We start from the raw sequence: 23,233 nt of genomic DNA, 5'->3' as shown, positions 1-23,233 counted from the left end.
GCGGGCTCCTGGGGGAGGGGGCGTGTCCGGAAAGGGTTTATGCTAATATCCGAATTCTAAGATTCTGAGACCCCGACGTCAGGAGTTAGTTATGCTAATAATGGAACGGTGGGCGGGCAGCTGAGAGTGATCGGGGGCGTGGCTTGTCCAGGCGTGGCGCCCCTTACGGAGTCCCGGCCCCGGGCGCCATGTGCGAACCACACTGCGGTGCAGAGATTGTGCATGCAAGGGGGTGGGTGGGCGTGGCTATGCAGAGCAGCATGCAAAGGAGGGCCACGCGGGGACGCGCTGCAGGCGAGCGTGCGGCGTGGAAGGCAGAGGGTATGTTAATGAGGCGGCGGTGGGCGGGGCGAGATTGTGAGCTCAGCCGGGGAGGGGAGAAGCCAAAGGAGGAGCCGGCGGGTTGCAGCAGCATCGGCAGCAGAAGGAGGCGGAGGGAGAAGGGCGAGGGATGCAGAGCCCGGGCAGCAGCTGACCCCGGGGGGGGAGCCCGGCCATGGCCTTCCTGGGGGGGCCCCGGCTCCTGGACTGGGCCAGCTCCCCCCCTCACCTGCAATTCAACCGCTTTGTGCTGACGGGCTACCGGCCGGTCAGCTCCGGGTCCGGCTGCCTCCGCAGCCTCTTCTACCTGCACAACGAACTGGTCAACATTTATACCCACGGTGAGCTGCAGCCTGTCTCCCCCCCTCCCCCAGCTTGCCTCCCAGACCCCGATCTCTGCGCGCACCGGCCGTCCCTCCCCGCAGGGCCCTCCCGGCGACTGCACGCTCCCTGGCAGAGAGCAGGCTGAGAGTGCGGCCGAAGCCCCGTTCCATTGCCTCTCCCTCGCTCCGGGTACCGAACGCCCCTGCTGTGTCTTGGAGTATTTTGAGATCCTCGGTTGGCGTCCTTCTTTCCCGGCCGATCTCACCTACTTTCATGGCCTGGACCGTCCCTCCTAAAGGATTTGGAGACACACAAACCCTGCTTCAGCCCCCAAGACCCCCGTGCTTCGACCCCTTTGCGCACACTTTGAACCCCGCTTCCCTTCACCCTTCTTTCCCGTGCTTTCTCACTCCCATGCAACCTGATCCTCAGGTGCAGAAATCCTATTGCAAGCCAGCCTCCGTGGGCGATGGAACTGAATGCCCGCTCCATCTCTCTGCCACCCCCATCTTGAGCTTCAGGATCCCACCTGCCCAATTATTCAGAATTAGTGTTACCCCCCTACCATACCTGGGGGCATACAGGGACATCTTCAGGAGTTAAGGCAAAGTAACTTGAGATTGAATCTGGATTTGGATGCTTTATGTCCTTTCAGAGGTCAGCTTTGAACTTGGATTCTGTGTGGTTTTGTAGGAAAAACAGACTGCTTAGAGAGAATAATCTGGGCTGGATGGCTGAGCACATGCTTGGCACACACAAGTTCTAAAGTCAAGTCTTCCAATTAAAAAAAGGGTTTCTGGTAAAGATGCTAGTAATAACCACAACCTGGGGAGGTCTAGGGAAAGCCACTGCTTGTCAGAGCAAGCTGCACTCAGCTACCTGGTCTGAGAACCAATTCACATGTTATGGTGTGCACAGGTAGGGTCCTGAGTGATATGTGTACTCCTGAGTGATATGTGTACTCCTAAATTCCCACTCTTTAATTCCCATAGATTGTGAATGTGGCACAGGTGGGGAAGGGGTTTCAGCCTCCCCTCCCACACCGTTTTCCTGACTAGAAACAGTGTGTGTGGGGGTCACTATTCAGCCTGTAGGGGAAACCCATAAGTGATCATGTGAGTTTGACTAACAGGCCTTATAACATACCCCTGGGACCATTGCAGCTGAGGAAAACAGACTGTGCAATAGTTGTGACCCGAATTGGGCAACTTCTGCACAGGAACTGAGAAGACCTGCAGCTCATGTGTGACTCGGATAAGGACTCTGGACCCAACATGTGTACTTTATAATACATGAATTGGCAAGTGCAACTTCATTGAGAGTATTTCAGATTGAATGTGAAGGAGCTTTGAAGAATCAGAAGCTTAGATGTGATACTGCCCCTTTCTGCATTTCTTAGTTTTATAATTTGTGAAAATAGGCCACAACAGTGTTTAGGAATTTCTATTAATCAATGAGCTGGGCTACCAGACCAGTTTAATATGAATAATAATACTTAGCATTTGTATTGTGCTTGTACATTGTAGATATTCTTCCAACAACCTTGTCAGGTCGGCCAGTATTATCCACACTGTGTGTGTGTGTGTGTGTGGGGTCGAAGTGGCTTGTCTAAGGCCACTTTGTGGCAGAATCAGGATCCTGGGCTCTTCCCTGGAATACAAGTTACAGGAGTGATAAAAAAAACATAATGCACTTTCACTGCTGGTTTTGATGAGAATCTGCCAGGAGATGCACATCTTGCTATACTTGAGTAAAGTTGGCTCCATTCTTGCTTGCAATCCTAATCTTTGTGCTCTGTTAGTATTTCCCGTATGGGAACAGCAAGTGAGAGCAACAGCTGGGGTTTGCATGTCGCCAAGGCATCACTCCATTCTGGAGAATGTTTCCTTTGAGTAAATGGGGTCACAAAAGTTTCTAGCCCTTGCCGTTGTTCACGTTAACACTTGATAACATATTGCTTGCTTGAAAACATAGATATTGAATGATGGGGACAGAAAGCATATCTGTAAGGCCTGCATGGTTCATAGCCTGCACAACACAAGGGGCTCTGTCAAACACCTGACGTTGCTGCTTGTCTGGCACGCCGAAAATGGGTGTGTGTTGTCGTGATCCAAAGTTAGCAGGTTTCATTTGGTGACATACAGGTTGGCCAGGCCTAGTTTAGACAGAGTAAGGGGAGAGAGCGATAATGAGATAGGTAATAATGATGCGTATTTAACACTGTATGAGATTTCATAGTAATTTTCTTATTCTTACAACAACCTGTGTTGCAGAGAGCAGATTGCCTAGGGTCATATGTACCGGTGCTGTGGCTTAAACCAAGGAGTTCCCTGTACTTATGCTGCAGCTTGTATTTGAAGGAATGCCATATAATACGAATTCCAGAAGAGGAAGTGTTGTCTTTAAACAAGCAGGTGTCTCTTGGTACCTTAAAGATGGATAGTTTGTTAGTCTAAGATGCCACAAAACTCCTGTTTACAAAAAGTAAGATGACTTTTCTCTCTTTAGTGTTGTGGCTCAGCTCTGACACCTGTGAAATAATAGGTGTGTCCTCTGAGCATGTGCAGGGTCTCAGGGTCCCCAAGTGTAGCCCTAGCATGTTTCCTAAGGGACTAAACACTGTTTTCTTGCTGCTTGTGAGAGGCAATGCAATATAGTAGCTAACCAGCTATAGTGTCAAGAGTAGGATCTGGAGGCCCAGGTTTGAATCTCCAGTCTAACATGGAAGCTGTGCTGTGTGTCTTTGGGCCAGTCTCTCTACATGGTTGTTGTGATGATAAAAATGGAGAAGGGGAGATAGTGTTGTAAGCTGATACCCTTGCCAGGTTTAAAAATAAAAAATAAATACATGTAGAAACACCTTTCAGCTGCATATTTGTTTGGAGCGGTCAGGAAAAAATGAATGGGAGGCAAGTTAGGCAACAGAACAAATTGCGAGATTTCTTCCTCTTAACAGTTCTTAACCGAGCCAGTGGATGAACCAGCTTTCCATGTAAGGGAAAAATCTCTCCTGCCCTGTTCTTATCTGTCTCTTGCTGGATTAAGCCACAGCGGATCTGGCCGGCTGCTTGCTGTTGTTCGCCCTGGGTGAAGGGATCAGTGCAGTGGCAGTACTGGTTCACACATGCAGGAGAACAAGGTGGTACTACTTCAGACTGAGGGTGGTGGAGTCCAGCTTGGACAGTTCTTTTGCATTTAAAAAAACCCCCAAATCCTGCAATAGCAGGGAGAAAGATTCTACCTGCCCCACACTTGCTGTGCAGGTTTTCTGTTTACAGAATGTTAAGACGGGTGGGTGGGATTTCAAAACAAGAGTCTTCCTCTGTGGTTAGGTGTTGTGCAGCCAATTCGACCACATTCTTTTGCATGTTTGAATGAGGATCAGATTAAACCATCTTTTGGGCTGTCCTAGAGCAATGGGTCAGGGTCATACTGAGTCTGATCCCGCCATGAGAACTGCAGCCTTGGAAATATCCAGGCCTTGTCTCTGTGCCCACTGAATGTCTCACAGCTCCACTGTTTACATGCTTTTTGTTCTCCTATTTCATTTTTTAATGAATATTATTTATATTTTTATTTTACTTCATTTATACCTCACCTTTCTCCTCTGCGGGGACCCGAAGTAGCTTACAGCATTCTTCTTCCCTCCATTTTTCTTCACTACAAACTGTGTGAGGTAAGTTAGGCTGAGCGTTTTGTGACTGGCCCAAGGTCACCCAGCAGACCTCCATGGCAGAGAGGAAAATCGAACCTGGGTTGCCCAGCTCCTGGTCTATCACTTTAGCTACCACGTCACACTGCCCCTCCTCAATATTATGCATTTATAAAAAGATTTTGAAGATTCAATGAACTTCTCATACAGTGTAATTGAGTTTAATTTTTAAAGAAACAAACTCAGAGGTGAGGGGATATCAGCCTGGGGAGGGAGGGGAAAGCTTTTTGCATCTCTTACAAATTGAATAAGAGTCAGGACTTCCTAAAGAGTGGGTTGTGACCCCTTTGGCAAGGATCAGGCTGGCTTTTTTTGGGTGAGGGTCTGGTTTCTTTGTGAGCACATGTCACTGTTCTAGGTAAGCTGTATTCATCCACGTGCTTTCCACCCACCTTTGCAACTACAAGGACTTGCAACTTGCTCCATTAAGAACAGAAAAAGAAAACTAGGATTCAGGAACTTGAACTCGATGTCCACCAATACACACTGTGCTTTCCCTGTGGAATTGTATAGCCACGAGATGATAACTATACTGTTGTAGCCTGGGCCTTCTGGGAATATTGTTCTTGCACTCTCAAATGAGGTCAAAGAACGACAGGAAACAGTGGTGCAATCCTTGCGCTAAGTGTCGAGAGGAAGGAAGGAGGTTGTAGAGACTTGGTAAACATTTGCCAGCCTGGTTCCCAAAGAAAGCAGTCAAAAGAAGCAATACCTAGAGAAAACATATGCTCAAGGGGGTGTGAGCATTCAAGGGATCAAAATCCCACAGAGAGCCACGACTCTTGGGTTTCTACCAAGCTCTTAAGAAGAAAGTGTGGCCCTTTAGTCAGAGCTGTTGGTGTCAAATGATTGGCTGTGAGAGAAACCATTCCTCATTGATTTAACCTATCAAGGAAACCACTGTGGGCCTGCCATGGAATCTGCACATTGCAAAGGATTCTGGCCAAGATGGTGCTACAGCTTGTGTGAGACGCTACCCAGTCTTCGGAGCCTGGCTGTTATCCCCTATGAAATGAGACTGTACCATAGAACACTGCCAACACTCACCTGTGCCTTTTTGTCTTGGGGGAGATTGGGAATGGCTGACGCTCTTTTCAGGGTCTCCCTTTGCCAGCTGCCTGAGCAATGAACTAGGACTCCCTGGAACACAGTTGGAAAACTGCTGGGTTAGAGGGATATCTGTGGGTTGTGTACAAGCTGGGATGACTTAGCCCAGAAAAGTGTAGGAGTTTGCTTACAGGAAGTCAGTAAAGTTGCTGTGCTTTGGCTTTGCTGAGCCAAGTAGAACTGTGCCTGCAAGCCAACTTAATAAGGCTTCCCAGGGGAAATGCCTCGTGTATACGAAACAGTTCATTTGTTAGCATTGGCAGGGTGGTGATCTCCAGGGAGTGGCACATACCAAGCACCTGGGATCTGCTTAGCAGTGTCGGTGCCTAGGGTTGGGCACCCAGAAAGCAAGTGAAGAAATCAGGGAGGGGTAGCAACTTCCTGGCTATATGGAGCCAAAGTTTGGTCTAGCCCAGTGTTCTGTTTCCAGCAGTGGACAGCCAAATGCCTCTGAGAGCTCATCAGCTGATCATTGAGGTGGTGTTCATTCCCTGTTGTACTATTATCTGTTACTTGGAAGTATACTCTCTCTGGACATGGAGGCTCCATTTAGCTGTCAGATAGGGGATGCTGCTTCTTTATTTTGACCACTTGGGCCTACTTTCCCCCAGAATGGGTCATAGCTCATGTGTTTTGTGTGCAGAAGGGCCCAGGTTCGATGGCTGGGGAACTAGAAAAGTCTTTTAACCTCTGATTGTAGAGGACAGCTACTAATCAGAGTGTTGGTTTAGGTGCCCTGATTCTATTTAAGGTGGATTCAAACACATACTTTTGTGTGTCCTGGAAAGTTAGAGTCTTCCTAGCTGATTGCGTTCCCTCAGAGAACCCAGAAGTCCTGCTGAGAATCACCTTTCCAGCCCCCATGGGTTAAAAACTGTTGATCCTGTTTAACCGAAACAGAGAAACAGATTCTGTCTCTTTGCTCTCCTGGCCCAACACTAAGAACTGGCTGGGAGAGGCAGATGTGGAGTTGCAGTTCCCAAGTGATTAGAAGGCCAGAACCCTTCAGAAAACTTTTTAAAGTGTTTAATGCCTTCTGCTTCTGTGGGACACATTGGTGCCTCAGAGGGCCACAAGTGAGGCATAGGATTCTTGGTGATGGCAGCCAGGGATTCTGGTTCTTTCCTTGACACCCTTTTTTTGCCCAGGAGACCCCATGAGCCTTTAAGTCCTGTAGCACAGAACAAGGAGTTGAGGTTCCTTCAAGATCCAACTGTTCGTTCCCCTTGAGAGAGCAGTACTTGATTTGTGTAGTCCAAGGGAGGGAGGGAGGAGCTAGGCATGTTTATAGATTGGGTATGCCCATGCTTGATCAAGGCTAGAGTGGGTGACCCCTTTACTGGATGCCCTTAAAACTACGGATGTCAAGTGATTGACAAAGCCATAGTTGACAAATTGTTCAAATGTTACTAGATTAAATTTGTATCTGACTCAAAGCAATAATGAATTTATTCATAACAATATCCAAATTGTCCAGAAAAATAAGCTCCAGCCCTGCCATAAAGCCCCTGGTCACCCCAATTGTAGATTAAAAGCTTGTTTTAAAAGGAAAAGTTTGAAACAAAAAGCATAGCATCCTTGTTTTTCAGATGGCGTGTTTGTGTATGGAAGTGAGCATCTTCTTAGAGGCATTCCCTCCTGGGTGAGGGAGTTCTAAGAAGCCAAATTCCAGAGGGGTAGCCATGTTGGTTGGTTTCAGCGGAAGCAAAATGGAGTCTTTTGGCATCTTAAAGATTAGTCGTTTTATTGTAGCAGAAGCTTTTATGGGCCAAAGTCTTCTTCATAGGATGCATGAGAAGACAAAGAAAAGGGTCAATTGTCTTTTAACCTCACTTTTTACAATTTCCCCCCCTTGACAGATTTATGTCCTTGGGCCAACTGAGGGCACACTTCCTGGATCTCATGATAGGGACCTTGGTCCAAGGAACTTATGCCACAATAAATCTGTTCGGGTGCCCTTTTTTTTCTCAGATGGTTTGTAGTCTGCAGTTTTTATAAATGTTTGTATTAAAATACTTCTTTAAAATATGCTGCCTGATTTAATCAAGGGCTCTTTTTTTGACAATCAATACATTTTTTCCCCAATCAATTCCTCCATTAGATTAAATGTTGTTGCCCTAATACAACTGGTTCCAGCATGGAAATCAGATGAAGCAGAAGGATCCTTTTGGGTGCTCTTAACACTCCTCTTTCTAAGAGAGCTTTCGATGCAGTAGATTGAGAAGACAGGTAGCCCTGGAAGCAAGATCCCCAGGGTCTGTACAGTGTTTTTCCTGATGCTGAGGTCAGTGGGTTTAAATTCGCCAACTAGATTTATAGCTAGATGTTAGGCAATACTATCCTAACATTAAATAATGAATGCCCAGGAAGAGACTATAAGAATGTTGGAAACGCCCTGCCAGATCAGACTGAAGGTCCAGCTAATCCAGAATCCTGGGTTGGATCCAGTCAGCTTTTTCACAAAATCTTGTACAATCTCCTTCCTTACTGTGATCTCCATCCCACACTTTTTTGTCCAGGCAGGTCCTGTGATGCCCAGCAAAGCTTTTTTTGGATGGTTACAGAGGAATGCCCTCCTTTCTTTTTCACCAGCAGAAAAGCTGGTTGGATCCAACCCCTCTGTTTCAGACAGTGGTCACCCAGTTGCCCTGGAGGACCAACACACACGGCATAGTGGCCGCAGTCTTCTCTTGATGTCCCCCAACTCCTCAGTTCTGAGCATCATGGTTATTGTGAAAAACTTTTCTGTGCCTGAGATCGGGGAGAGCTGCCGCCATTCAGAGTAGACTATATTGAGCTAGATAGATCTATTAAATGTAAGACCATTTCTTATGGTTAACTCTCGCACCATTTTTCCTGATAGTCTGTGCTGTTGTTAAAGCTGTGTGGCAGACAATAGTTCAACAGGTGCAGTTTTTTTACTACTGCATTTTACTGCTGCTACTTTGTTGGGTTCATTTTTGTTTTCATTTTAGAATTTCATCTGTTATGTTTTAAATTGAGCCAATCCAGACATAGGAGAAATAGAAGTAGAAACGTCCTGAATAAAATAAATGGGGGCTCTAGTCAGTTGGATTAATCAGTTAAAAACATTTTGATAGACTAAAAAGGTTCCCCCATCCCAACTAATAAGGTCATGGATTTTGATGTCTTAAATTATTTTTTAAACAAAAATACTTATCAAAACAGCTAGTAAGTGCTGTCTTAGAAGAGGCATTCTGTGGGAATGCCTCTTCCAAAATGATGCCTGCTGCAGTAATCCATGTTGCCACCCTCTAAAACAGTTTTTTTTTTGTTCGAACTTTTGGAGTTGGATCCTGTTCCTTTGTTTTGCTCCACCAGTGTAAGAGGCTCTGCTTTGCTGTTCACAGAACACAATTGTAGGATCCAGCCTGCTGTTTTTCTCATATGAGCACACACACTTGGATCTCCTTTAAGTGTGAGCTCTCAAAATAAAGATAGGTCCATTTCATTCCCCCTGATTTACTAGACATGGGGAGGGAATAATTGAGTACCATCAGAGCTGCTAGCTTTGCCCCCCCCCCACAACTCTTCCAGGTTTCACCAGGGACTGCACACACCTTTCTTTTCGAAGTCATAAGGTCTAGAAACCTGATCCTCTCTCTCTTTTTCTTTTTTTGATGAAATCTGAGCGACTTTGGATGCTGAATCCTGCTCCGGATGCCAGATTTTATGCTTGTGCAGAGCATTCACAGATGCACAGAAACCCAAGCCCTGGGTGGAAGGGGGAAGAGTGGGAGGCAGAGGCAAAGGGTTTGGATCAGCAGAGCTGGGTTTTCAAGTTAGCTGTGTTGCCCAGTGAGCACTGACATTGCGTAGGGAGTAAGAGAAGAATTGTTCTGAGCTCCTTGGAGATAGAGCAGGACAAAATGAACTCAATGGGTAGCAAAGGCAGGAAACGTGTCTCAATGGTTTGGGGACCTAGGAGTAGCTGAGGCACTGTGGCCTGTTGGGGCACATACAGGCTGTTGGAAGGGAGGCAGGCAGCTGTGCCAGTAATGTGAGCTGTTCCAGATTCTCTTGACCTCATTGACTGTGGGGCCAAGAGGTAGAATGAGGACATGGGACCGGATTCCCCCTTGCTCCATCTGCTGTGTCCCCCTGCATGTATCTAAAAGTAAGACTGGACTCACTCATCCCCTAGCTGAGAGGATGCCATTTAAATAGCGTGAGAGACACAATCCCTTGACATGCTTCAGCGTCTTGCCCTTTAAATAGTGGTATGAGTGTTTGTTTTGGGTGCTTGGGAGGGGCCGTCTTTGGTTCTCACAGGCCAGAGAAGTCATGACTTGGCTACTCAGGGAGGGAGTCCTACCTGGCTGGATCTGACCAAAGGTCAAGGGAATCTTGAGGAAGCACCCAGGCAGAGTGTGAAAAACATTTCCTGTTGTTTTTATCCCCAGCATCTGGTAAATGGAGGCATACTGCCCCTGATGGTGGAGGCTCCATTTTCAGCCATTAAACTATGAATTGTAGGTTTCCACCAGCCTTAAAGCCATTTAATGCAACTTGTGGCCATTGGGTTTGAAGAAATGCTTCCGTTTCTTTCTGGGAGCCTAACTATTGGCCAAGAGTCAGTCTTGATGCTGATGTGGAAAGTTTCCCAATGTGGGTCTTTTCCTGCAACCTGCCACCTAACCTTTTCTCAACTTTTTCTGGTAGCACCGTTATATTTTCTGTGCCTTTTCTAGAACAGTATTTAGCTTCTTCCAAAGAGCTAGCAGTGATCCTGTTAAGAGCTTACCTCTTTTCTCCACCTACCTTCCTGCCTGCCAGGGGTCCAGCGTCATAGAGGGCTGTGGAAAGAGGGCAAATCCTGCCCAAGATATGCCAAAATAACACACACACACACACACACACACCCGGCTTAAGTGACTTATACTTTAGGAACTACTGACCTTGGGGGGGGGTGGTAAGGAAGGGCTGTACTGAACTCTTGCCATGGATGGGCCATAGGCATTTAAAAGTAAAAACCCTAAGCTTCAACTGTAAGTGGATTTGCAATCCCTCCCTTTAACGTCTGGCTATTGAAAGGCCTCTCTTCCTTTCCTCCTCTTCCTCTGTCAAAATTTATATTGTAAACTCCTAGGGCCACAGCCCTCTCTCTCTCGGTGTGTATTGCTCTGCAAAATGCTGTGCACATTTCAAATGCGTTACTGTCTCATCTTTTAATATCAAACATGATGGTCCTGTGCGTGTTGCTGGGGGGAGCAAGACAGGGGCGCCAGCAGAGAGAGAGGACGTTTTGGTGTGCTTTAGAGATTTGCCTAGGTTGCAGAAAAAATTACTTTGTAAATTTTTTAAAAGGAAAAACCTCTTGTCACCCCTCACCCCCCTCCCCTGCCTGCCACCTCCTATGAGGACTGAGCGTGCTTATTGCCATTCATGAAGCAAAGAATTTTAAAGGCAGTTGAGTGTTATTTAAAAGGTGTGGGAGGAGAGAAATAGTATATAATATTGTGGATGGTGTGAAGCATCCCTCTCCAATCAGTTTTCTAGGGCACCCCCCTTCACACTGTACAGAGAGTTACAACTGATGCTTATTTGTTTGAATATTCATATGCCACTTTTATCTGAAAACTGGTCTGTAAGTAGTTTACAAACCAGATTTTAAAATGATCCATCCCATTATAATACCCCACAAATCTGGAAGGAACCAGCTCTGCAAGCCCTAGCAGAGTGTCCCACTAGGCTGCCCTGAGCATCAACAATTGAACCGTTTCAAAGGTTCATTTATACAATCCAGCTTTGCACAATCCCCTGAAGGGCTGTAGGTTAGAAATCATCCTGACTTGCTCCAGCAAACTATTCCAAAGTCCCTGAGCTGCAACAGAAAAGGCCTGAACCCAGACAGAACAGATCTCACTGCTTTTCCAGAAAAGCAATGTTAGTACAGTTTGTGACAATGGCCAGAGGACTGTGTGGAGTATGTGTGGGGAGAGGCAATCCCAGAAGTATGAAGATCCTAGTTCATGAAGGACTGCTTTCAGGGTGAAAATCAGCACTTTGAATAGAATGTGGATGCAGTGGGGCACCCAATGTGAAGGTCAAAGGGTAGGGATCACGTCCACATAACGCTTTACCCCTGTTAGCAGTTGCATTGCTATGTTTTGAACCAATTGTTGCTTCTGCATTTTTTCAAAGGCAGCCCCACATGGCAGCTTCTTACAGTACTCTAGTTTTGACATTACCATACCCTGGCTTAGCATGAGTTATGATGCAATCCTAAAGAAAGTTATGCTTTTCTAAGCCTATTGACTTAAGTGGATGTAGACAGGCATAACTCCACTTAGGGTTTCATTGTAAAATGAGCTGACTCCAGGAAGGGAGACCATTTGCATGCAAAATAAAGCTGGTAAAAGGCACTCCTTGCTACTAGATGCATTTGTTTCTCCAACAGAACAGCTGGGTCCAGTATGACCTCTATGCTCTTAACCAAGTCTGTCAAAATGATAACGTTCTGCTCACATATCTTGAACCTCTGCAATCAACACTATAGGGCAATTGCAGTAGTCTGTTGAGATTTGGGAATAGATGACCAGGATGCCACTCATCAAATCTGGTCCCAGAGATCAGCTGCACCAGAGGGAGGCAGGAGATCTCACGGTTAGTGGTTGCTGCAGTCCCTGAAATTTCTTGCAGACTGCCCCCCGTCACTTGTTCCTGTTATCCCTATGTGTAATAGCATACTGGGTGGCTCCCCCATGTGGATGACAAACCTAGCAAAACTGGGCCACCCTCAGACAAGGTAAGGATCTCCACCTATTCTGGAGACTCTCCGGTATGCAGAAGACTGTCAGTTGGCCAAGAGCTGGGAGCAGGCAGCAGTCCATTGAGGACTGATTGGCTGTGTGGGAGATACAGGATGTGGCCTCATGGAAGAGCATGTGCTTAGATCAGTCCCTGGCATCTCCAGGTGAATGATTTTGAGGGAAGAGATGGGATCTCAAAATGATTTCGCTCCCTCCTGTTCCTCATGGGATACCCTGCTTCTTGTTAATAACAATAAAATAACAGCTTGGCCCAGCTGTCAGCAACAGAGGTTGCTCATGTTTCAGCTTTGGGAAAAAGTTAGGTATAATGGGGGAGGAATGGGGGCAGGATTGCTGGCTGCTCTGGGAAATGCAGCGGGGGGTGGTGGGTGTGGCGGGGGTGGTGGGGGTGGGCACCAGCGAGTGGCGGGTCTGGAATCTCCCAAATGCCGACACTGTACAGTCTTTTCCCTGCCTGAGAAGCTCTGGCTCAGAGCACAAAATCATGACTGATTAATGTTACACAGTCTCTTGATGCTTCCGGGTGAGTTATCCGATCTGCAACACGTCCCTGGGGAGGAGAGCATGCCTGGGATTGTGCTTCCATGACAGGTCTGTAGCAGCCAGTACAGAGACCTGGGAAACAAGATGCCAGGGAGGAGAATTTGGAGCAGGGGAAAACAGGCGTCAACGCCCCCCCCCCCCCATCAGCACCAGTTCCTGGGGCCTGAGACCAGAAGAGACTGTTTCAAGAATTGCTGCCCTTCTCAGGAGATTTCTGGCTATAGCCGAAGTGAGGTGCTGTGGCTTTGTGGTGAGCATGTGCTCAGTATGCAGGAAGCTGCAGGTTCAGTCTCTTTAGGCATCTCCACATGAAGGATCTTTAATAGCCAGTACCAGCAAAGATCATACTCCTGATTGGTGGTGGCAGCTCTCAGGGGTCTCTGGCAGAAAAGACGATACTGAGTTAGGTGGCTCAATCAGCATACGCCAGCTTCATAAGTTCATCATTTCAAGAGTGGCATGAGTTTTTGAATAAAGCATCTGCCTAAATCAAGGTATCCTCCAAAAGTACTTCTAGATTTCAGGATTGGCTTCCTGTAACTGAAATGTTTTGGCGCAGCATCTGCAGAAGTGTCAGGGCTGACTTTTGGTGCTTAAACAGTGTGTTGTAGTGGATTGTGCCCGACTAGTATCTAGAAGGCCCAAGTTCAAATCTCCAGACTGGGGATCCCAGCCAGTATGACATAGAACAGGATCTGGGAGACCCAGGTTTGAATCTCCGTGCTGCCATGGAAGCATGCTTGGTAACCTTGGACCAGTTACTTTCTCAGAGTAACCTATCTTGCAAGGTAGTTGTTGCAGTAAAATGGAGGAGGGAAGAAAAGTGTTGTAAGCTGCTTCGTATTCCCATAGGGGAGGAAAGCAGGGTATAAGTAAATTCAGAGTATAAATAGATACATGGTTTGCTAAGGAAAGCTGCATTCTGTATTCGTTAGTAAGTAAACTTGGACACAGCCTGTCTCTTGTGCAAGGCTGCCCAGTGGACTTAATGGCTGATCAGGGCTTGCATTTCAGGCTGTGCAATACAAGTACAGCATTGTGTTGGCTAAATTATGTCCTCACAGTACTAAGGACTAGATACTTGATAATTAAAACCAGAGCCAAGATGTTTAGGCTCCTGAATTCTGCTCCCCCTACCCACTTCTATGGTGCTGTTGCACAATACATACAGCAGTGATGATTCTCCTGCTTTCAGTACCTCTGCTTTATCACTTTAATACCGAGATTTTTAAAAATTATCACCTGTGCTGTGTGGGTGACTGCTCTCCACAGTTGTCAGCATCCTGCTTCACCTGGATTACCCAGCCTTGAACACAGGACTCCAGACTGGGTGCGGCCAGCATCCCTTCTCCTGGTGATTTTTGCCTACTCTTCATTTGGAGGTGGGCAGGGTATGTGGGGCAGCAGCTGCTCCCTGCGCCAGCTGGCTCTCTGGTACCTCCTTCCGAGGCTATACCTTCCCAGCCAGGACCTGATTTGGATGTCTTTCGGAGGTCTTTGCGGTTGTGGAGCTGGCATTTGGGTCCCACATCCCTGCTGTCAGCAGAATGCATATTTGCAAGTTATCTGCTGATGCAACTTCCCTGTTGACCTTGGGACTGTCATTCCGCCAGGTGGGGATGCTGGGAGCCAGCAGGGGCCAGGGTGTGAGTGTCTGAACAAAAAGTCTCTTTATCAGGGTGCCTGCAGCTGCAGTGCAAGAGGTTGGTTATGCCATTTGCCTGCTGCTTGCACTCAGTAGGGCTGGAGCTCCATGCTATAGTACATCCTTGTGCCCGAAAACGCCTCCCCAAATGGCTATGTGATGCTGCCCCTCTCCCTTCCTTCAGATCCCTTCTCAAAAGCCACCATTCCCATAGATCCCCTCTCCCCTATTGAAATGACGCCCGAGCCGTGTAAACTAGGATTACCACAGATACTTCCCCTCTTTATCCTTTCCCTTAGTCCTCTCCCTTAAGTCTGTTTTAAGCTTTCAGGCCCCTCATGCTGTGCATGGCGACGTCACCATAGAAATAACCAAACAGTGGTGCAGTCTCGTGGGTCCCTGTGTTCCATCTCCTGAGGTGAGGTCAAAGGGCTGTGACCAGGGAGGGTTGTGGGCTAGAGCAGCACTTTTCACCCTTTCCTGTCTTACATCCTACCAATCGCTCTGTCAGAGAACCTGATAGCACTGTGACAGAAACAAAAAGCCCACGTTTCCCAAGAGCATTTGTATGTATACAGGCATTGTTGTTTTATTGATCATTTGTAAGTTTTAAGGATGTGAAAAATGGCAAAAGCACAAGGGATATAATTCACAGCAGGCAGGGTTGACAGGAAGAGGTGTATCAAAAGCACTCACTGGTGGGCAGGGGGAATGGGGAATTAGGAGAAACGTGGAGTGTCCAAGGTTGTTACTGCCATGACAGAAGGTGGATGGATGGATAATCTGTGGCAGGAGACAACATATTTGCAAGTGGTCATGGGGAGTGGAGTGGATTCTCTGTCCCACTGGTAGTTCACATGCCACTTGTTGAGAATCACTATGGCAGAGAATATCCAACACTAGTGGAAGTGGGGGGGGGGATGTGTGTGGAGGGGCATTCCATTATCCGGAGCGGCTCACAGGTTGGATTTCCTGGCATCTCCCATTAAAGGAACAGGTGCTGAGGCCAGGAGAAGACCTTGATGTGTGGCCCTTAGAGAACTGTCTGCATTCAGAGTAGAAAATGCAGAGCTTGATGGATGAGTGGTTTCACTCTGGATAAGGCAGCTTCATACAGCTTCTGAGGAGAGGTAGTGACTCAGTGGGAGAGCATCTGCTTTGCGTGCAGAAGACCCCAGATTTAGTCCTTGCCATCTTTGGAGCTCAGATGGTAGGTATTGGTTCTTGGAGAGCCACTGCCCATCAGAGTGGACAGTAGTGAACAAGATGGCCTGAGGCAGCTAGTAAGGGTCTGTAGCTCAGTGGGAGACCATCTCTTTTTCATGCAGAAGGCCCCAGGTTCTATCCCAGGCATCTTCAGTTAAAAGAATCAGATAGCAGGTGATGAGAAAGATACTGACCTGAGACCCTGGGAAGCCAGTCCACTGCCGGTCAGAGCAGACAGTACTGAATTACATGTAACAATGGCCTGGCTCGCTCTAAGGCAAGTTCACAGGAGGTCTTAAAAGCTTCTTATAGGAAGGAACCAGGGCTCAGTGATGGAACACCTACTTTGCACTCAGAAGACCTCAGGTTCAATCCTTTCTCATTAAAAGGAAGCTGCCAGTTAGAGTAGGCAGGGTTAAGCGGCATTTGTCCCAACCTGGCCTACAAGTGGCACAACAATATAATGAATAAGGCTAGCAGTCTGAGTGGGTCTAAGGCAGTTTCATGTATGATTCTTTTTCCACTGTGGGGCTTTAGGGCTTCTCTGTCCATTTGAGTCTTGGCGGAGTTTGTTTCACAGGTGATAACCTGCAGTGGAAGTGCTGAGGAAACCACACCCCTGTTGAATTTCTCCCACCCTTGTATAGCTCTAAGAAGGTCAGATTATTTGCACAAAGAAAAGTTGGCAGCCTAAAGCTGGGGTCCACAGTCTTTTTGAACCTATGGGCACCTTTGGAATTCTGAAATAGGTTGGTGGGTGGAAGCACAAAATGGCCATCACAGGAGGTGGAGCCAACCACAAAATGGCTGCCACAGCAGGTAGAGCCACACATACACAGGTTCCACCCAGTGGTGGAAGCTACCACTGAAACAATGTTATTTCAATTTGCCTAGCCAATCAGATCTTCAGTAGCTTGCTGGGCAAGAACCCCATTTGGTTCTGCGCATTTTCTTAAAAAACTTGGTAGGCGCCAAGAAAGATATTGGTGGGTGCTAAGGTGCGCATGGGCACCACCTTAGGGTGGAGACTCCTGCCCTAAAACGATAAGAGGGTGGCTCAAGCCTGGTTCTGTTAACATGATGAAAGAGTGGCACATCTTTTCCTTGCAAGGAGATGTAGCAGCAAGAAAACTCAACTTTGTTTTCTGAATTTTTGTTTGTTGCTGTTGCTAAGGAGTCCTGCCAGGAAAAAAAAAGTTGGCAACCTTTCTGGGCGATAGGAGCACTGGTTGCCATTGCTACTTCTGGGTCTGCTGCTGACTCAGTCTCCCTTAGGCTCCTTTTCTGCCTTTGGCTGTAAGGCCCCTAAAGGCGGCCTTCTGTCCTCTTAATGAACTCCAGGGGGGTGTTTATCACATCACTAATTGAGATCTGGCTTCGGGCAGCCTCAATTAGCACAGTAATTGGGCTCACGGAGACCTAATCTGTTTGTGTAAAGCTGCAGCCTCTGGGGGAACAGAGGATGCCAAAGGAGAGGGAGGCTGAGTGGGGATAAAGGGGGCGAGGGTTGGGACGGGGCCTGCTGGACAGACATGGATGAGGCTGCAGCATTTGTGGGGAGGAAGGTGGGAACAATGCAGTTCGTACTCCACTGAAGGGAACATGGCTTTTTAAAAGTAGGGTAATTTTTTCTTGTAGGCATCTTTATCTCAGTGTCTGTTAAATGTTTCGCAACACATGCCTTAGAAAATTCCCAGGTTAAACAGGTGAGTCACCTGGGAAATTGTACTGGCTCCAAAGCAGATGCAAGTTGGGAGTGGCGATGGTGGTAGAACAGTTAGGGTTGCCATCATTTCATGTTTTCCCTTTGCTCCTGTGCTTTTCTCAGCAGACCAGCAGAGCACTTGGTCATGTTCCAGTAGTGGGTCTTGAGGCCGTCTCACTGGGAGTCGGGGGGGGGGGGAGCAAATGGGACAAACTTCGATTTGCCGCTGACTGATCAAGGCAAATGGGAACCGGTTGTCTCCCCCTTATCCCAACACACCTAAACATGCTGCAGCTGGCAGATCATTAAATGTGATAGTTCAGGGAATTTCGTCCAGAGTTACGGTATGGTTGGAAGAGTGTGGTTGGAAAAGAGGTTGTGGTTGGAGGACAAGAGATTGTAATGGTGGGCATTGGAGACCTAAAACGGAAGATGCATAAGATCAACTTTACATTGCTGCATTTATGTAGGAGAGACTGAGTGTCTTGCAAACTGGGGTCGGTGGTTTCCACTGCTGTCCCTCCTTAGAGACAGAATAGTGGGCTAGCTTCATGCATGTTCTTCTCTCTCCTTTCCCTCTTTCAGGTATCCCTCTGCTGGGGTTTCTCTTCTTGATGCCCTTGACCATTCCATGGACCCGAATCTCAGTAGCATGGCTAGGAATAGCACACTACTTGGCTTGTATCTTTCCACAGCTGGGCAGTGTGCTCTACCACCTCTTCATGAACCACGAGGGAGGCCCAGCTGTTTACCACACCTTGCTCACCCTTGACATGTGTGGGGTATGCATGGTCAACACCTTGGGTGAGTTAAACACATGCTCTAGGAGGAGCAGATGCCTGGGATGGACTGACAGTTGTTTGATAGGGAGGGGGTGTGGGAAGCAGGGACAGTGGTCCCTGAAAAGGGAATTGGGGTGAGAGTGGATAGGCTAGATGCAGAAAACAACAAACTGAACTTGGTATATACGTTAGAGGGCCAAAGTGGTGGTGAGACTCGGCTAAGTATAGAGTACTTTGTGTACAGAGGGTTGCATCTAACCAGTTTTTCTGCTGGAGAAAAAGGGGGCAGGTAGATCTCCTTTGACTACTTAAAAAGATTGTACAGGGGATCATGTACAGGGACTGTAATAAGGAGAGCAGTTGGGTGATATTGAGTCAAAAAGCTGGCTGGGTCCAGTCCAGGTTCAATCTAGGTAAAGGTTCAAGGGCTTGCAAACATCCTTTCTTTACCCGAGATCCTGGAAAGCTGTTGCCACTCAGAACACAGTACTGAGCTGGGTGGACCAATGGTCTGACCTGATGCAAGATAGCTTAATCGGCTCATAAATCTTGGGGGAAAGGAGGGAGATAAGGCAGATTAAGCAATCCTGGGTAAGTTTGAGGAGGAAATGGATGCTTCCAGACAGGGTGCAGCAGCCAACATAGACTGATGGTAGACATTAGAGGATAAGCTACTGATAATGAGATGGGCTGACCTCTCTCTGGGGAGGGACGTTTGAGTTTAAGTTTGATTTTTAGCCCTCCCTCCCCACGAGTGGGCTCATGGCAGGTTACCACATGAGGAAAATACACAGGATAAACAATAAAAACAACAATCTCAAAATGATAAGCTTTCAGTGTTGAGAATCAAGAATATAAGTTCCAACATCCCAGGATGGGGCCCCTTCACACTTCCCTGCCCATCAAACATAAAGGAGAGAGGTGCAAGTTGATAGTGCACTATGACATCACATGTGTGGGGGGCAAGCCCTGTATAGAGTGAGTTACAGTAGCCCAATCTAGAGGTGACTATTGCATGGATCACTGTCATTAAGTCATGGGATGAGATGGGGGCAAGCTGCCTGGCCTGCCAAAGATGGAAAAAAGCAGACCGGGCAACTGCCGCAACCTGGATCTCCATTGATAGAGAGGAGTCCAGGGTCACGCCAAGACTCCTGACCGATGGAACGGGCACAAGTGGCATGGCACAAGTAGCCCAATCTCATCAGACCTTGGAAACTAAGCAGGGTCAGTACTTGGATGAGGGACCACCAAGAAAGACTGCAGAGGAAGGCAATAGCAAATCATCACTGCTTCTCAGTTCCTGTGAAAGCCCCTTGCTTGATAGTACATACATAAGAACGTAACCTACCTCTCTCTCTCATCTGCAGGTGCTCTGCCAATCATCTATTGCACGCTGGCCTGCACCCCATTTTCCCGTGCTGCTGCCCTGCTGGCCTACACAGGCCTGTCAAGCTATGGTATCTTTTGTGCAGTGACTGCCCGTTCCAGTGTCCGGCGCCTGCGGTCCTTTGCCTGGCAAGCCCTCTTCCGCTTCTTCTTCTTCTACCTACGCTGGGTGGGACTGGGCACCGGCCACCCTTCCTCTCTGCGTTCGTACCTCATAATGGATGGCTTAGCTCTTCTTGGGGGCGTCATCAACATCTCAAGAGTGCCTGAGCGCTGGAAGCCGGGCCGCTTTGACTACTGGTTCAACAGCCATCAGATTATGCACGTGCTGGTGGTGGTCAGCATTCTGTATCTCCACTGGGGTGTAGTGGCTGATCTACAGTGGATCGCCAACTATGCCTGCCCAATGGAATGACTGCACCATGGGGCATCCCTTTCCACAGAAGAACTCCACTGATTGGGAGGACTTCTGAGGTGTGGGCCGTAAGATTATTGTTCAAAGTCTTCTACAAGGGCTGTTGAGGACATGGAAGGACACATGTATGCCTTCTGAATATTACCTACTTGGGTCTTGTTCTTGGGGGCTATATTGGTCGAATATTTGTGGATCAATGTGTGTAGGACTTGGATACTTCCAGTTATACAATGGATTTCCATTGGTTGAGGTGCTTCTAAATCAGCTTGTGATGTTCAGCTGTTCTTCCAAATTACCACCATGGTGAGATGGGATAGTGGACAAAGGTTCTTGGATGGCTGATGTACAGTCTCATAAGCTGTAGAAAATCAATGGTAATCACTGATACGAAGGTTCTCCATGAAAACCTTTTACTTCAGCTCGCATTGGCTGTACACCTATACACCTTTACACTGGCTGGGGTGGTGATTTAGGAGGAATATCATTGGACATCTCTACCTGTCTTGGGGGTGAGGTATGCACTTGAAAGAAGAAGGGTCTTAGTAGAAGATGCTTGTTTTTTGGGTACAGCTTCTCTGCTTTATAGAGACAGTTATTTAATAGACTTTTTATCCAGGTATCTTTCAGACACCATGCAATACTTTTCTTATTTTTTTAAAAGGGCTGTTTAGACACCTGGGTATCAAGGCCTGCTGCACTGAATGGCAGGGAGGATTTGTCAGGGGGCGGGGGAAGGAAAAGTATGCCTGGAATGCTGCTAACCAGCTTATTGGGGGTGCTCTGTATGCATTTTTTTTTGCTCTGAAATGACTTGAAGCACTGTACCAGCCCCCCCCCAAAACAGGGGCAATTAGGGGCCTTGAAAAATGGATTGGGGTGGACGTTCAGGGAGCTGTGACCCCCAAGCTTCCATTTCTGGCTGTTTTCACCAAATCTGGGACTGTGGCTTCCTTTGCAGCATGCCTCAGTTTCCCACTTCTCTCCTGGTAGAGAGACTTAGGGGGAAGGTCAGCCCCTGAATGTATCCATTCTTGGGTTCATCCTTTATTTTCTCTTTTTGTTTCCCCAATTATACATCTATTGCAGCTGGTGCTTTCCGGAGCTTAGTTTAGCATACATTTGAAGAGCAGTCTCTGCTCCTCTTTCTTGTGGCTGCACTTGCTGCCACCGCTGCAGTGACAGGGACCCTGTGAGGGAGCTGCCTCTGCTTCCTCTCTCCTCCTTTCTTTATGGGCCACAAGGCCACTTAACGTTCTTCCTTCATTTGGCCTCCTAAATTAGTCCAATTGATCCATCTTGGAACAGCACAGTGTTCTGTTTGCTTCACTCTGACTAGCACCATCATTTTTTTTATTACGAATCTGAAAAACGAAGAGCCAAGATTTTGTAGGTCCCCGATCAGCAACCAAATTTCTAGGAAGGTGTTTTTGAGACCATAGGCAGGGTGGCATGCCAAACCCAAAGCAGCTTTCTAGCAAGTCCTGCTGCCATAAACATCACTTCCTTTCACACTCCTTACTGCTGGATAGGGAAAGGGAAGTAAAAGTACCAGTTTAAGTAATCTCACTTAGTACAAATGAAAGCCAGTTGCTAAGCAGTAAACCACAGTCCAGTGACATACTTTTATTGTAGCACTTGTGCATGAGACAACCTGAGCTCTTATCCATGGCAGCATTGGCTAGAATACAGTCGTTAAGGTGCCACTAGATTCCTGACTCATGCTACAATAGGCAAATAGATCTGGAATGATCTAAATCAGTTGTTTTTGGTTGGTTGCCATAATGGTCTTCATAATCTAAGCTCTAAATGGGAGTTGCAGGGTGATCAGTTCCTTAAAAGTACATGGTTCATCATATGGAGGTGGTTTTTTAAAAAAAAAAAAAACTGGTGGGTTTTTCCATCCGCCAGGCCTCTTGTTCAGCCACAAAGGAATGTATCTAAACCAAGGCCGTGAACATCAGCATCTCAACCCATATTTGGGGGCCATTGTAAATAAAGATAAAAATATTTTAACATTTAATTTAACATATATTTTAACAGATTACAAGGAGATGGAAGATGTTCTTCCCCATCCAACTGGGATTCTATATTTTCTATGCAGTGCCACTTTAATCTTAATCCATACTGTATACAGTGGCTGAGAAACACAGCATGTATGAAAATAGTTAAAACCTGTTTTGGAAATTCAGATATCTAGTTTTCATGTAGTAGGGCAAATCAAACTGGATTTGGGTCTGATTCGGGCCAAATTAGGCATGATAAATAGTTGGGCATTTATCTTTTCCCTGCTGTTGGGTGGGTACAGTCTTGAAGGGGGCTAGGAAGTTATTTGTATATGTTCCCCAGGAATCAGAAAAGCAGCTTGCTAGTAGCCAGGTCACAGAAAAATCGCCAGAGGGCAAGTAGTTAGTCCCTCTTGCTTATCCCTTTTTAAACTCCTGGCTGCTTAAGGCTACTCCCCCCACCCCCAAGTAAGCAGCAGGGGAAGAATACATGCAGCTGTCTTATGTATTGTGTGAACCCTAATCTTTGTATTGAATGGCTGATCTGTTGTGGGGTGGGGGAACTTTGGCATTGCTGCAGACAAAGCTGCTACAAGCCATTAAAATGGCAGATTTTAAAGGGTCTTGGCAGGAATAGTTACCTTAAAACATGGCTAAGGGTTAGAGATGCTTCCCTTGAGGAAATATTAAACCTGGGCCATTTGGCCATGGGTTATCTTTTGCAAATGGAGAAGATAGTTGGCAGCCTTAACTTGGTGGTCTGCAGCAGAGGGGAAGGACTGACTTAGGCCTCCCACATTGGGGTGTGAAGTATGTTTTCTGCTCTCCCATTTTGGGTCTGGGGTTTCACCTACTCACAGCCTAGTCTTGTCTCTTGTTATCTCAGGGTAGACGGACATAGTTAAATGTTCGCAGCTTCCTTAATGAAGCTACATCTCTTTAAATAAGAGCAAGGCACCAAATAATTTTAAAAATGCACTCCAGGCAGGTGGGAGGGAGAGGGGGAGACTATAAGTGCTTATGGTCAAGAGCCCCCTGTTGGACAGATAGCAGGTCTGGGCTTCTAATAAAGAGATGTCTAAGGACAATTGTGTCATTTTTCCCCCCTGCCCTGTTTGTTGTCTTTGCTGAATCTATTCCAGAAACTTTCCTGGGTGCTATCTGAGGCATAATCTACATCTTGAAACACACACTGAATTTCATTCTAGGCCCTTGCAGGTTTATTGAGGTTGGGGGGGGGGGAGTTAAAAGACCTTTGGCCTTGGCTCCAAATGAACTTGACTAGCT

The 23,233-nt window shown here is 47.1% G+C and overlaps 1 protein-coding gene across 1 annotated transcript; it reads left to right on the top strand.

Annotated features, from left to right (window-relative positions):
* The first annotated feature begins 415 nt into the window (after positions 1–415).
* On the top strand, positions 416–23,024 carry PAQR4 (progestin and adipoQ receptor family member 4). The gene is made up of 3 exons (XM_054994721.1): positions 416–662; positions 17,943–18,161; positions 19,510–23,024. Exons 1-3 carry the CDS (start codon positions 497–499, stop codon positions 19,941–19,943), a joined length of 819 nt encoding a protein of 272 aa, XP_054850696.1. The 5' UTR covers positions 416–496; the 3' UTR covers positions 19,944–23,024.
* The last annotated feature ends 209 nt before the right edge of the window (positions 23,025–23,233 follow it).

This window comes from Eublepharis macularius, chromosome 12 (genome assembly GCF_028583425.1).
Source record: "Eublepharis macularius isolate TG4126 chromosome 12, MPM_Emac_v1.0, whole genome shotgun sequence".
NCBI lineage: Eukaryota > Metazoa > Chordata > Lepidosauria > Squamata > Eublepharidae > Eublepharis > Eublepharis macularius.
This window is presented reverse-complemented; position numbering and strand designations above follow the sequence as displayed.

Excerpts from the sequence above, each read along its gene's own strand:
- PAQR4 (XM_054994721.1), top strand. The coding sequence starts at position 497 with ATGGCCTTCCTGGGGGGGCCCCGGCTCCTGGACTGGGCCAGCTCCCCC. Across the intron at positions 663-17,942 it reads GGTCAACATTTATACCCACG|GTATCCCTCTGCTGGGGTTT; the intron begins GTGAGCTGCAGC and ends TCCCTCTTTCAG. Across the intron at positions 18,162-19,509 it reads ATGCATGGTCAACACCTTGG|GTGCTCTGCCAATCATCTAT; the intron begins GTGAGTTAAACA and ends TCTCATCTGCAG.